Source organism: Chaetodon trifascialis, chromosome 9 (genome assembly GCF_039877785.1).
Source record: "Chaetodon trifascialis isolate fChaTrf1 chromosome 9, fChaTrf1.hap1, whole genome shotgun sequence".
NCBI lineage: Eukaryota > Metazoa > Chordata > Actinopteri > Chaetodontiformes > Chaetodontidae > Chaetodon > Chaetodon trifascialis.
In genome coordinates, this window is record NC_092064.1 from 11,717,831 (window position 1) to 11,731,919 (window position 14,089).

General features: G+C 42.7%; 1 protein-coding gene across 1 annotated transcript in view; it reads left to right on the forward strand.

Annotated features, from left to right (window-relative positions):
• The first annotated feature begins 1,696 nt into the window (after nucleotides 1-1,696).
• Nucleotides 1,697-14,089, forward strand: part of clmpb (CXADR like membrane protein b) — a 63,839-nt gene continuing 51,446 nt past the window's right edge. Inside the window, exon 1 of the mRNA XM_070970010.1 lies at nucleotides 1,697-2,193. Coding sequence (XP_070826111.1) covers nucleotides 2,145-2,193 — 49 coding nt within the window. The 5' untranslated portion in view covers nucleotides 1,697-2,144. The remainder of the gene's footprint in view (nucleotides 2,194-14,089) is intronic.

Consider the following 14,089-nt stretch of genomic DNA (forward strand, 5'->3'; position numbering starts at 1 on the left):
TGTGGAAAGGCCTGCTTTAGGGGGAGAAATTGAACATAGATGTAATATATGTTGGCTAACAGGTGCGTTTTCAATCGAGTGTTTTTATCTGAGCTTAGATTACAGTAGGACTGTGATTGCAGGGGCAAACATGTCTGTTACAACCAGCCATCCATCATCGTTTGACAGCTGATATTGCACCGCTTTAGAGTAGTTTTTGCTTTTGTAGTTCACTACACTGACTTCTGTGTACAGACGTCTGCAGAGATGAGCTGCAAAGAGACCGTGACCTTTTATATTCGGCTGGAAATACAAAGGTAAACAGAGAAACACAAGCATAGAGGAAAAGACGCAGAGTATTATTACGAACAAAACACCCGACCGCACAAGCCTGAAGACATCACCTCGCCGCGTCTTATCTTGCTCTCACAACAGCTGGAATAATGCTGTGTGTATTTGTCGCACCCTCTGTGCCTCATCAGCTGTCCTGTGAACATGTGTTTCTTTGCGTCTGTATGTTTGCATCGTGAAAAAGGGAGAAAAGAGAGGCGGAGTGTGGGAGTGTGCGTGTCCGCTTGTGCATGTGAGACATTGTTTCAAGCAATCTAGTTATTGGAACGGAAAGGAATGGAGGAGGGCTGGTGCTGAAGAGCAGGCCACTGGAGGGAGAAAGAGGGGGAGCAGAGGGGCCAATGGCGAGTGGAAATCCTTTAGTTATTTCTGTAGATCGTTGAGACACAGAAGAGGGGAGATTAGTTTTTCTCAAGATCTGAGAGCAGCCACCAGCAGACAGCAGCTCTCCTTCTTTTTGCTGTTTGTTTAGCTGACGTGGACCACACTGCTCGTGTAATCTTACAAAACCTGGCATATTACTTGTGTGGCAGTTTTGAAAGGATTGATATAATAATCCTAATATTGAGAGGCTGGTAGACAAATAAAGACTGGCTGACAAAGGGAAATGTGCCCTCTGGTTGAAAACAGATGCTTTGATCACAAGCATGTGATATATAAATAGCCTAGTAAACATATCCTGCTTTTGAAGTTAAAACATGCGGCGTCTCATGTGTCGTGATGTAGAACTTGACGTAATCCTTTGGTTAGTAATGAATTTCTAGAAATACACAGAAACGTTGAGGCTGGAATTAACAATTACGCTGTCTATCAGCTAATCTGCTGATTATTTTCCGGATGAATCATTTGGTCTATTCAGCGTCACATGACAAAGTGGCATATTCACAGAGCTGATGTCATCGCTTTGCTTGTTTGGTCCAATAACCAAAGATTTTCAGTTCGTGACCAAGTAAGACAAAGAAAATCTTTCCATTTGAAAGCATTTCTCCAACGTTTTTGCTAATTGATTAATCATTTCAGCTTTAAAAAGCACTGAAATAGTTAAACCATATAAAATGGTCTATATGTTAAAGCAATGTCCTAATGATACTATATTAGACTGCAAATCACCTCAAAATAACCCTGTCCCTACTTTAATGTTATGATAAAAAAATATCTTTATTAACTCACCACTGACTCCCGAGGATTCACTATAAACCCTGTGCAGCGCTATATCATCACCATCATTTATTCAGAACATTTTGATTAAGGCCACTTTGACTCTACTCATATCAAAGAAATCGTGTCTGCGACACCTAACAAAAGGACCCCCACCCTTCTCTCCGCTCTGCACGGTTTGTTGCAGGGTGCTCGGGCTGTGTAAGAGAACTTCAGACTCTAGAGGTCTCCATCCTTCAGCATCCCCTCATCATCCACCTTTGCGCCCTCCTCCTCCTCCTCGTCCTCTCTAGCATTTTGTGCAGCGGAGGAGGAAAGGAGGAGAGACTGCTGAGGTGGAGACAGAGGGGACCCTGAGACAACACGTCCCACGCCAGAGCCAGACAGCCAGGGAACTTTGATTTGACGCCAAGTAGCCCGCGATGAAATGACGATGACGAGAAATAAGCACGTTTCTTCTCCTTGGGAGGTTTAGATATGTCGGGCGTGTGCAACATATGATGTCCTTGGACTCGTGCGCTCCATGAAGATTTATTTACAGTATCTGTGATTTCGCTCCTCGATTCGCCGATGGTGCCGCTTCGTCGTGCCTGCACTTAGGTCAGCCGAATGCGTTTGAAGGCAGTCTGAGCGCATTGTTTCCAGCTCCGTTGCATATGGGATTTCCAGCCGTGATGTCTGCAATATTTCGCTCTTTGTTTCTGGGTAAGTCACTTCCCATTCCTTTAGAAGAGAGTGAATTTAAGAAGCAGTGGAGCTTGTTCGTCTGACAATTGTCCCCGGCGATGCGGACGCTGGTGTCTGTCGTTACTGTATTTACAATGATTTTTTTATACACATTTTTATTGGTTTACGCATCCTTAGCGACACGTTTTCAGCCTCGATTTAGAATGATGTCAGAATATATTTATTTTTTAATTCTGTTTCGTGTAGTCACCCTTGCCCTTTATAATGCGCATATGCTAAGGAATTGGTTTTTCTATTTAACGTATCAGAAAAATAAAAATGCATGAACCAGCCTTGATTTGCAAACCCTGGGCTGCTCTGTGCTTAGGGGAGCTCAGGAAAGAGAGACATGAAAGGGGATAAAAGTTCATCTGACCCCTCCCTTTAAATCTGCTAACCAGAGTTATTGACCCTGAATAGGCATCTATTGCAGATCCACTAAAATGCTTTTTAACATTGTTTGACAACAGCTAAAAAAAAAAAAAAAAAGCAGCCACCAAGGTTAGACATTTTCCAAATGATGTTCGAAGTGTCCTGAATATCATTTCAGACATTAAAAAAAATGTTTGCTGTGCTGCATCATTTGTTTTTCAGCTTGGAAATGTTAATTGAAAGTGTTTGATTCTTGTGATCATCAGTGAAAGCCTTCTTTGTCAACAATGGCTGCATTTTACATTATGGCCACAACTGCTGATACGGATACCGACGCTGCTTTTATGACTGCTACATGACAGTAATGTACTGAGGGCCTGCAGCAGAGTCCAGGTTCAGAGCTAAATCAGTGTTTGTGACTTCACTGACTGGACGTTACTGTGAGACAGTGTGTAAAAACGACTTCCAGTAAGAGGTTTCACACTCCCTTCTGCTGTCTCATCACCTGCAGTGGAATTTCCCCAGCTGGGTGTAACTGGGGATAAACCAGCATTTCCCAACATGGAGATACGAGACAGATACTGTAGCTTTTTACTGTCACTGTCCTCAGAACAATGAAAATCTGTTGAGCAGCTCTTCAGCACTGGGCAGCATAAAAGTTTACAGTGTGAAGTGACTCTGAATAGGGGTGTGAAAGAGTTTGGAACCCCCCACTTAAAGTGGTTTAAAGTGGCCATGTGAGGGATAATGCACCCAAGAGCTGGAAGCTCGGCTGCTTTGGTTTGAGTTCAAAAGTGTTGCTGTAGTCTACATGGTGCTCTGCTGCTCATTGTATTGCAGTCTGCGAATCAGAAGACTTGATGACTTGTGTTTCATTTTTCATTCCCCTAGTTTAGACATTCAGCCCTTGTTGCTGTTTGCTTGATGTGGAGTGTAAGCTTGTAAATGCATAGAGTTTCTTGTCTTCAGCTCCTATTATTCAGTTACTCACATATTGTGGTGACCTCTCTGGAGAGTACCCTGCACCTTGACCAGTGCATTCTGGGAAAGGCTCCGGTCCCTCGTGACTCTAGAAGAAGATAAGCAGTATAGAAAATGGAAGGAAGAAGATATGACGCGGACCTGCATGCACGCTGACTCGTTAAGGCTCGGTCAACCAGTGAATCCACGGTATGTGCTCGGTGGTGATGGTCACTGATCCTGAACAGCGCTTTAACTAAAGGAGCTGACTCGGCAGTGGACGCCGCATACCAACACGTTTTGCGGTTTCAGTCGTCAGCCTTCTGTATTAGACGTGATTCAAAGTAAACATGTAGATTATCTAAATACCAGTTCCCCACTGATGATGATGATGATGATGATGACCATTAAAAACACAACCAATTATTTGCTGGCGCAGCTGAGCCAGCCGCAGCAAGGTAAAAATGTTATATGCTAATTAATGCAAGAGTAATTTATTCCCTGATAAAAATAATAATGGTACACTTCTCTTAAAATAGCCACCAGCCTGTGCCAAGAGTGTTAAATGACTTGTTGTTGCCATGGTGAGGCCTTTCTTCTTCCCCTGTCATGTCACAAGATATGACTGTATAAAACAGTTTGTGCAGCTGGAAATGATTTCATAAGAGTGAACGTCCAGCACAGTTGCAACATGGGTCATGTGTCTCTCATGCAAGAACAAAATATCTGCCAGTCAGCCAAAAGTGCATTTTTCGCTGACCAGGGAGACACGTCGTTTTTTGGGTTAAACCGCTCCACTGTGCCAGACTGAAGGACATTTTCCTGAAGTTATAGCCAGTATTAATTCAAGATCAACAGCAAGGCCAAGTAAAGAGAGGAAGTGGCTGTTTTATTATAAAAGAATCAATAGTCATTAATAGGGGCTCATTTCCTTTTTATTTGGCTTTGGCCTCGCAAGTCGTGAGACATCCTTAATTTAATATCTGTCGGAGATGTAATATCCACTGTTCACATTACAGATAAGTAGCACAATTAATTGCCACAGAGAGTTCCATAGCTCCCTTCTGTAACTTTGCTGATACGAAGTAAGAAACAGAACAAGGTCAAATAGAGTAACTCAGTAACAGTACGGTAGATCCAGCCAGGTAAAGGAGACTAGTGATGGATCGCCCCTCTGTCCTTGTGCCAGGATTAAATTATTCTGAATGAGGGAATTTGAAAATGACTGTCCAAGAAGTAATAACATAGTGTAAGTCACTTGACAGAAATGTAATTGGAAAGAATGAGCAGCTTTCTTACGAGATCCAAACCTCTGCCCCCTCACTCGGCGTTCGTTTGATCATCAGCCTGTGAGACAGTGCAATGGGAGTGATCTTGGGAATGCAGTAGGGTCTTTAACGTGACTGTTTGTGCTCATGCTTGTGCGTCTACATGCATGCATACATGTGTATAACAGTGAGAGGATGGAGGTGCCTATGCACACATGCTAGTGTTAGATGTAGATAAAGAGAGCAGTGGCTCCAAACAGAAATTCTGTCCCCATTCTATATTTAGCATGTCTGCCGGGGTAGGCAGAGGATCTCTGAAATGTGAAGATGACAGGAGCCTCCTGAGCCAGAGGTTATGAAGTGACATCTTGATGTGTTTGCGCCTGAATCACACTCCCACACACACCCAGCCACAGACTTCTGACATTCCTGCAAACCCACAGACATTTCGATATTTGACGTCTAGTTACCATACATTAAGGCTTCGTTTTGATCTCGTTTTTACGCGAATTATTCTTTGACATTATCGTGAGGCATTCCCTGTGTATGTTCTCAGCTTTTAAAATATTTGTTTTTTGAGGGCATGTGATACATTTGTCACGTCTGCCTTGCACGATATTTAAAACATTTGTCAGTTGGGTGCGGAGCCTTGCACCGTGAGTTAACCTTCATCTCACATTGTAAAAGCATAAACCTTTAAGTGACTCTCAGTCTCACTTTAATTGCCTGGTACAATGATGCAGACATATCAACACTTTAAGCACACTTTCACACACAGGCTAAGTGAAGGATCACAGCACATGAGGATCAATATATAGTAGATATCACATTCAAGCTGGAGGACATATTGTACAGTAAAGAAGCAGCTGCTGACGGGCAAATAACAAACAGCTAGCAATGCATTGCTCCACATAGTTAAACGACTTCCTTTCCACCTACAATGTCAGCGATTTGAAATGCAGAACAAAGTGTAAACAGATTTCCATCAAGAGAGGATTGTATTACTCAAAGCTAAAATGGCAAATCTGAATTTCTCAGCAAGGGCAGAGCACTCTGGAATACAAAACCTCCAACAAGGGTGACTCAAGAGGCCTGCAGATGAGTACAGAGGTCCAGCCGTCCTCAAAACAATTGACCCATATCATTAATAAACAACTGATTTGCCTTCCAAGCACTTTCCCCCTGATGTGTACGGTCTTTGAATGACAGCATGCTTCCCTGAATAACAAGCCGTCCTTTTCTCGTACCTGAGGGATTCTTCATGTTTCATTGATTGCAGTGCTTTTAGTAAGAAGGTCTTTCTATTCTGTCGCAGCAAGCTGGATACCATCAAATGAGAGTGTTTGTAGGTGGAGGTGTACCTGCTTTGTACTGTAAGTGCTTTTATTCCTACTCGGAGAGGGTCGAGGCAGGTTGTATTTTAGTTGCAGCCGAAGACGTCCAAGGTAAAAGTAAAGGTCACACTGGTGGAATGAACACAGTGTGTCCTAAATTCATCTGCTGTTTCTACAACATTTCTTTGTTTGAGTGACAGTTCAACTTTCTCCTGCTGTGTTTCTGCCACACCCAAAATTTCCAAACTATCCAAGCATTATTGTATATGGGCCTTTTGTCACTTGTATCTTGTAAAACATGAGCCACATGCCTAGACAGAGCTGGTTTTGTGTAGTGTTTCTGACCTATAAAGCCTCCCCCTTTTCATCCTTCACTGGGAAAATTACTGCCAGATTATTTTGGAACGTATGAACAGGAACTGCCTATTTCACTTTACTCCTAATCTTTGACAGATGTTCTGGAGAGGCTCACATCCACATTAACTAGAGCCACATGCACAACCTACACATGACAACACTACACCACTGTGCTCTACTGACGTACACTAACAATTCAAGACATTTTTTGCAGATAACGCACACACACGACAACTCATTTTATACTGATCATTTTTTATTGATCTAAACTGAAAAAATAGGAAGACTAAACTGTCATGAGGGAAAAAAAATCTTTATAGTTTGTCAGTTTTGAAATAGACTTATTTACTTCTTGCTAAGAGTTAGATGAGAGGATTGATACCACCCTCAATTTATTGTGTGCAAAATGTAATTGGAAAAATGAGAATTTGCTGTTTTACTGGTTTGTGTCTTGGCTGGGACCAGTAAGTTCCTGGAGGCTCTGATGTTTTCCTGTTAACTCACCACAGTCAAGAAGTAACCCAGTTCAAAACCCTCTGAAAAACCACAAATTGTAATTTTTACACTTTTGGTTTGTTGTATACATTAAACAAGCAAGATGTAACATGTTAATTAGTGAGCTTCAGAGGTGCTTATTGGGGGATTTTGTTGTCTTGGACACTGCAGGATTAGCTTTTCCCCATTTCCAGTCTTTACGCCAACTAAGATCACCAGCTGCTGGCTGTAGCTTCACACTTATCGTACAACCATGAGAGTTGATCTTCTCTTCTAACGCATGGCAAGACATGGGTTAGGCAAATATCCCAAAATTTCGAGCTAAGTTTTGCAAGGATTGGAGAAATGCTTATGTCCATTGTGAGGAAGTTGTTCCAATTTTCATAACATTCTCTATTTCTGGTTTCTTAAATGTCAGCCTTTCTTCCTCTTTGCTGCTGTTTATATAACTGTAAGCTATTTTTCGACAAAGAATGTGCAGCCCTGCACATTTATTTATACTTTTGCTTAACAAATAGTTTTAGTATTGCATTATGGCAACAGAAATGTGTATATAATGTGACCATAAATGCCTAAATGTGGAGCCCCAATCCATTATTACTAATATGAAACGATGCACAGAGCATAAACATGCAAAATGCAGGTACATTTAGGTCAGTTGCTCCTACACTTAAATAGGTATCTGTTTAAAACCTGGATTAGTTATGACACTGAAATGTAGCCCCTAATCTCTACAGCCATGGCCATTTGCTCCAGAGGGAGGATTTCTGCCCTATTTGCAGGAGTAAATAACCATGAAAGTCAATGGAGCAAGTGCAATTACGGCTTTCTGTTTTCTTAGAAAATGTGAAGTGTTTTGCTGCTTGTGTGCATAAATATTTTAATCAAGGTCTATGATTGTTTTATGTAAGCAGCGCAGAGATCAAAGCATGAACAAAACGGCGAGATAAGCTCTGCTGCTGTCGGTGAGGTGGAGCACGGAATTGTCTCCCATTGATTCACCCAACGAAAGGTCTATCCTGATAATTCTTTGTAGGTATTGACATTGCTTGAAATAGGACCCCATCTATCGCGAACTGAGTGCTCTTCAGCTGCAATAGCAAAGGTGATCAAAATTCATACATCTTACAAAAACACCATTTGTTCATCAGTGGTGGGGGCTGAGGCGCTATCGTCTCAGAGCTCCCGGCCCTGTTGTGGTGCTTTCAGATGCTTTCTGCCGTAGCGAAAACTGGCAGAGCAGAATAAAGCTGGCATGCTTGTCTTCTCTAAGCAGAACATGCTTTTGATCTATGTCCTCTGTCTCTGAAACCAGGTATATCTCTGTTTTTGGTGCAGCTGCACGATCCAACTGTGCAGGAAAATGGCATAGCATAGCGCTTACATCAGTGGCAGAAAGGAAGGAAAAGCAAATGATAAAAAAAAGAAAACATTTAGAGCCAATGAGCAACACAGGAGTGACAGTGTTGTTACAGCAGCAGTCAGGTCTGTGTGTCTCTTCAAAGCTTTCCTCTGTCACCTGGAAGCCTGTTAACACATCCAAAGGTTGACCAATCCCGGTCATACACACTGCACGTCAAGTCAAGGTGAAATCATTTTCCTAACTCAGCCAAGAGGACCTTGATTGAACAGTTTGATCTTGTTACTGAACAATAATTTGCTAGGCTGACATTTGCATTGAGTGACCCAGTGTCAAAACAACAGTAAACTGTCTGCCAATAATTGATCATTTCTTACTAGTCACTTAGCACTGCAATTGCTCATGGGGTGCACCTGTCGGACCCCAACCTGCGCCGTGCCTCGTCACACACTGTGAATATTGATTATCATGTCCAAATATCCACTTGGACATTCAAACAGCATCATGTTGCTGAGATGAGAATCAGCAAGAGAATGCAGCTCACAGCCAGACTGCAGCCACATTGTGTCTTCCCCATAAATCATAAAGCAAAGCATTTCTCATGCAGACAGAAAGAATTCTGAAATGTACATTTATTTTATGGATTCCAGTGTGATCCGCCGCTGAAAACATTGACTTTTCTCTCAATCTACATGGTATTCAGCTGTAATTCAATCCCCTGAATTGATTGCAGATGAAGAAAAGCAACTCGCACTGCACCAAACAATGGCAAGTCAGGCGAGTTTTTTTTTTTTTTCGTCCATTCCTGCTTTTCCAATTGGAAGCTGACTGAATGAACAGGAGGAAATGTTCCACATCGCTCTATTTAGACGCCTGCTGTTCCTTTCAATTTGAAACCATTTATTAGCCCAGCAAGCAGGACACTCCATTAGGTGTTTTGAACCCGCGTTCTCCATTGTCTCACTTCATTTCCTCTTTTGCTTGCCAGTCTTCCCTAAAGCGTTAGTGGCTTTAATCAGTGGATGCCCTTCTGCCCTTTAAACATTTATCTTCAGCCGCTTTTCGTCGTCCACGGGCAGCCTGGAAAGACCAAAAGATGGATGGTGTTTGGAGGAGAGGAAATTCGGTGGCCATTGATTAGAGTGGTGGAAGACAAAGCGATTACCTGCACAAGACCTGAACACCATCTGGAGGATCCCCTCCACTCTTAGTGCATGATAGCTGAAGTCAGCACTCAGCCATCTGCCCAATTCAGATCTATACCGTGTGGGAGAAAGGCAAAGATTTTGGTTGGAAAGAAAAAAGTCGACCATGCAGTAACTTTAAATAGTGGGCTTAACAAAGAGAACAAGGGAACAAAACTTTGGGAATGACCTTTAAAGCTCTATAAGATGTGCAATTCTGCTTATTAATTCTTTATAGGGATGAAATCCTTGGTCATCAAAACCTTACCTCATGTAATTGGCATTCATTAGGAACTGTAAAATGCAATAACTTATGTCCAGTCTTGGGTTTGGGTTTCTCGTCCTGTTCTCTTGCAGTGGCTGTTGTGTGATGGATGGTTTAATTATCCAACCACAATGCCAGCCATTTGGTCTTTCATAGCACAGCAAAAAACATTGTAAACTGAATATCATTGATCTATTGCTGGGTTGTCCACAAATTACATAAGTACGTAATGTCGCTGATTGCACTACAGCTCTTCCCTCAGTGTTTCACAGTGAAGAGCATGGGGCCCTTTATAAGGCAGACAGGTCTGAAGTTTGCTTCCACAGGAGATAACGTTGCTCATTCAGAGGCGCAGGCTGTGGTCAAAGTACAGTTTATATTGCCTGTGCTGAAAAAGCTTTTCTCCCCTCCTTGTCCTCCCACTTCTTTTCCCCTTTACCAGCAAAGTGATTCAGAACAGATGGCACCACCACCTTTGTTTTTTCCGACTCGTTAGACCCGACTTGTTGATGAAATGGAGCCTTTACGCTATACTGCCCATGCAGATGTGTGGCTGTACATTTCTTAATGTAGCCTCTGACTTAAAGTGCCCGGCAGTAAGCGTGGTATAATCTACAGCCTACAGTATCTACAGTATGGATGTTACGAGGCTCTGTACTGTGCCGGGACTAGCTTTGCATGGACATAAAGTGAACATGATGTGTGTTTGTGTGCCTTCCTGCCAGATGAATACTCATGCACAAGTGCTCTCTGCAGCTCTAGGGTATTGGTGCTCATGAAATTTTGTAAACTCACTACAGTAATTGATGCCAACAGCTTTCCAATCATATCTTGCAGCTCATCCAGTGAAAATAACAACACGTTTCCCTCATTTGTTTCAGTCATCATCTACATTTCTCTTTAGCCTGGCTCATCATGCCCTCTGTCTGACCCGACTTATAGATCACCCCATTTCTATTGAAGAGACTGACGGAGGCTTACGACTACATTCAAGAAGCCTGTCATGGTTTGGCATTGCTGTCCAAACTGTCATACTTTAAATATAATGGTCTCATTGTGGTTGCTGGATGAGAATGGGGATGCTCTTCACTGTGTGAACATCACAGTTGTGAGTGGAAAAACTGGCTGTACTCTTGAGTTTTATGTCTAACTCAAAATTATTAAACATGAGCCTTTTTTGGACCTCACATTTTCTCTCAGCAGCGGACATAATTTTTATTTTGTGTGTCTTTCTTCAAGAGGGAAATCAAGAGTGTTAGCGTTTGGCTTGATTTGCTGTCTGGAGTCCAAAGATGCTGTGGAGGAAATAGCAGAGTTTGCAAATTCAAGCTCTTAAAATAATTAAAGTTGGCATGATGACTCCGCTTTCTAGACGGGTCCAAGCTTAAAAAAGACAGCTTTGGGAGTTACCACACAGCAACAGCAAGCTGTGTTATACTCCAAACTGAGGAAAAATGAAGGTTAGAATATGCAATGTATAGATAAGATGAAATCAAATGTATAATTCTGTCACTGTGGTGTAAAATGAAGCTTTTGGCCACTGACCCATCATAATAAAAAACAAACATTTTTTTCCATTTAGGAGAGGGAGATGCTGTTTACTCTATTAACCTTTCCTCTCGGTTGCACTCTTGACATTGAACAATGTGGAAGAGGCCGACTCCTCGCTGGCCCTTTTGCTAATGAGGCAATTAAGTCTATCCTGCCTTGGTTGAGCAAGGGGCCGGGAGAGCAAGGCAAGTCAACTGCTGTCTCAGCAAACACCAAGCATCTTAGCCGTGCTGCAGTCAGAATGCATAACAAGCCTTGCTTTGTTGTAGTGGCCGCCCAGTCACTGTGGTCCTCACTTGTCAGTGCGACCCTTAGCACAGCTGGAGATCACAGGCAGCATCAGGCCGTATTTATCCATGTGCACTGAATTGCAGCAAATGGAAATGAAAGAAAGACACGGCAATAAATGGATATTTGCACTCTACTTGTACAATATTGTGAAGCCATGGTGGGCAGCAACAGTGTTACATATCCACAACTATTTGCACATTATTTTGGGATAACACAACAGTGCATGGAGCACTGTTTAGGGATAAAGTAGTGGGCTATTGCCGTAATTCCTGCTTTACACAGTCCACTTCAGAGTAAGTACTCCCTGATATTCATTTTTAATGCCTCTAAGTACTCACAGGACATCTCAGGAGGAAGGAGTACGGATAGTATTATATTCAGAATCATATTACAACAATGAATGTATATCAGTGCTTTCTATATTTCTCACACCGCTTCATACCTGTTTCATGTATTAGCCTCTGTGTGTCCTGTTGACTTGAGTATTTATGGTGTTTTCGTGTGTTATGAGTTATTCATGCAGCTAAAAGAGCTCTTGCTGGTCGACAGACTGAGAGGATGTTGGGCTACTGAAGGCCAGCGCTCCAGCAAAGCTGGAGCTTTACTGTAGAGTACAGTGGAGTGCAGTGAGGATGCAGCTCTGATCCTTGTCCCACAAGACCTTTGAGAAAACCAAGGTTCTGCCCCTCTTTCATTTGTACACTGAAAACAAGACGACCAATCCGTGACTGGAAACCTTGATACCATCTGGAAAAAGAATTAAAATGGTATGAAAATACAACCATGCGAATGCATACACGATTGAGTGGTTGTCAATGTGTGTGTTCATACCTCATTTTATCATCAGATATATGCCCAAAGAGTTTGATAGGATTACGTTCCTTACCGTAAAATGTGCTGATACTCTGCACGCATTAAAAAAAAAACATCCTTGTTACCCAGTTAAATGAGTTTGACAGCAATTAGCACGTTTCTTCCGTCTTAGCCCAGTCACTGGCTGCTACGAGCAGCCGCCGAGTCCTACAAAAAGGGCCAGCATTAGGGCCTAAGTTAATGTGTTTAAGGGATGCACAATTCTAACGAGCGATAACGGAAGGCTTACGGCTGCTCAGAAGGGATTAGGGGACATAGTTGTCTGTCTTAAAGCTCAGGCTTAACCATCATACTCGTTTTTTTTCCCTCCTCCATCTCTCCTCCCTGGTAATGAATCTCCAGTGTTTCCTGACACAAGGCATGAAAAACAATGTCTCACGCAACAGGGAATGAAGACGGCTGCTCATTAGCTGTGGAAAGGTGTACCGAACCAGAAAGAGGAGATGTCCGGACAGATTTGCTTGAAATCAATGCCTGTCTTCTGAAGCTTCCTCTACAGTATGCGGCTGCCACAACTTATCAGACAGAATTCATGGGAGCTTATGTAAGCAGGCAAAGGTGTGCTTAAGCCACACAGACATCAGCATACAGTGTTAAAGCAAGAAGAACAAAGGAAGCATGATGGCTCCTTTTAGCATCAGATTTCAGCCCTCCCGTGCAGGTTTCACTGTCCACTTTAACATGCTTGCCTTTGCCATGTGACCAGATCAATATCGATGTGACACACGGATACCACTGAAGTGGCAGGACTGGAGAATGACAGAGCTGACGGTTTTCAGTTACAGGACACTAAAGATGCATAGTGGCAAGGGCGCCAGTAAAAGTGCACAGTTAGCAGTGGGCTGCAACTGACCATGAGTGTTCACGGCTGGCTAAAATTACTGATGCTGGACACAACTGGTTACATGCCTTTACTGCGTACATATACTGAATAACACAGAAAGCAACACCGTCACACACTTGCAGCCCTCTTCATCTCATTCTCTCCTTTGGCTCCACTTATACTTGAGACAGAATTTTTATGATCGCATTTCACTGAGGAATGACTTTTTCAATCAATATTCAGCCCACATACCGCAGCAGCACAAGACAATGGAGGACTCCTTTATGCTCGTGTTGTATGTGAACTGATGTGTTAGAATCACAGTTTAATACTTTCTGTTGCTACAAACGAGGGCAGACAATACGACTCACCTTTGGCTTCATGTTTATACTAATGCTGTCCTTTAGCTCAAGCAAACAGCGCTCTTGTGAAGACAGATAGACGTAAGCAATGTCAGTGCAATGCACAGGAAGAACTTTTCATTGACATGCAAGTTAGCGCCAGTTTGTCACCTGATAACAGTGCATGGTCTCCAGGGAAATCATGATGGAGCGGCGCCAGGGCGTTTTAGATTATTAATGCAAGTTATGGTGTCCAAACGGGGAACTCTCCTTGCAACCTAGAGCACCACCCATTCTGACATCTCCTTCATTTCCCAGCTTTTCTTCTCCATTGTCCTCTACTCAGCTGGACCATCTGCATACATGAACACCTTCTTCTGATCTCATGAAAGAGAAAGCGG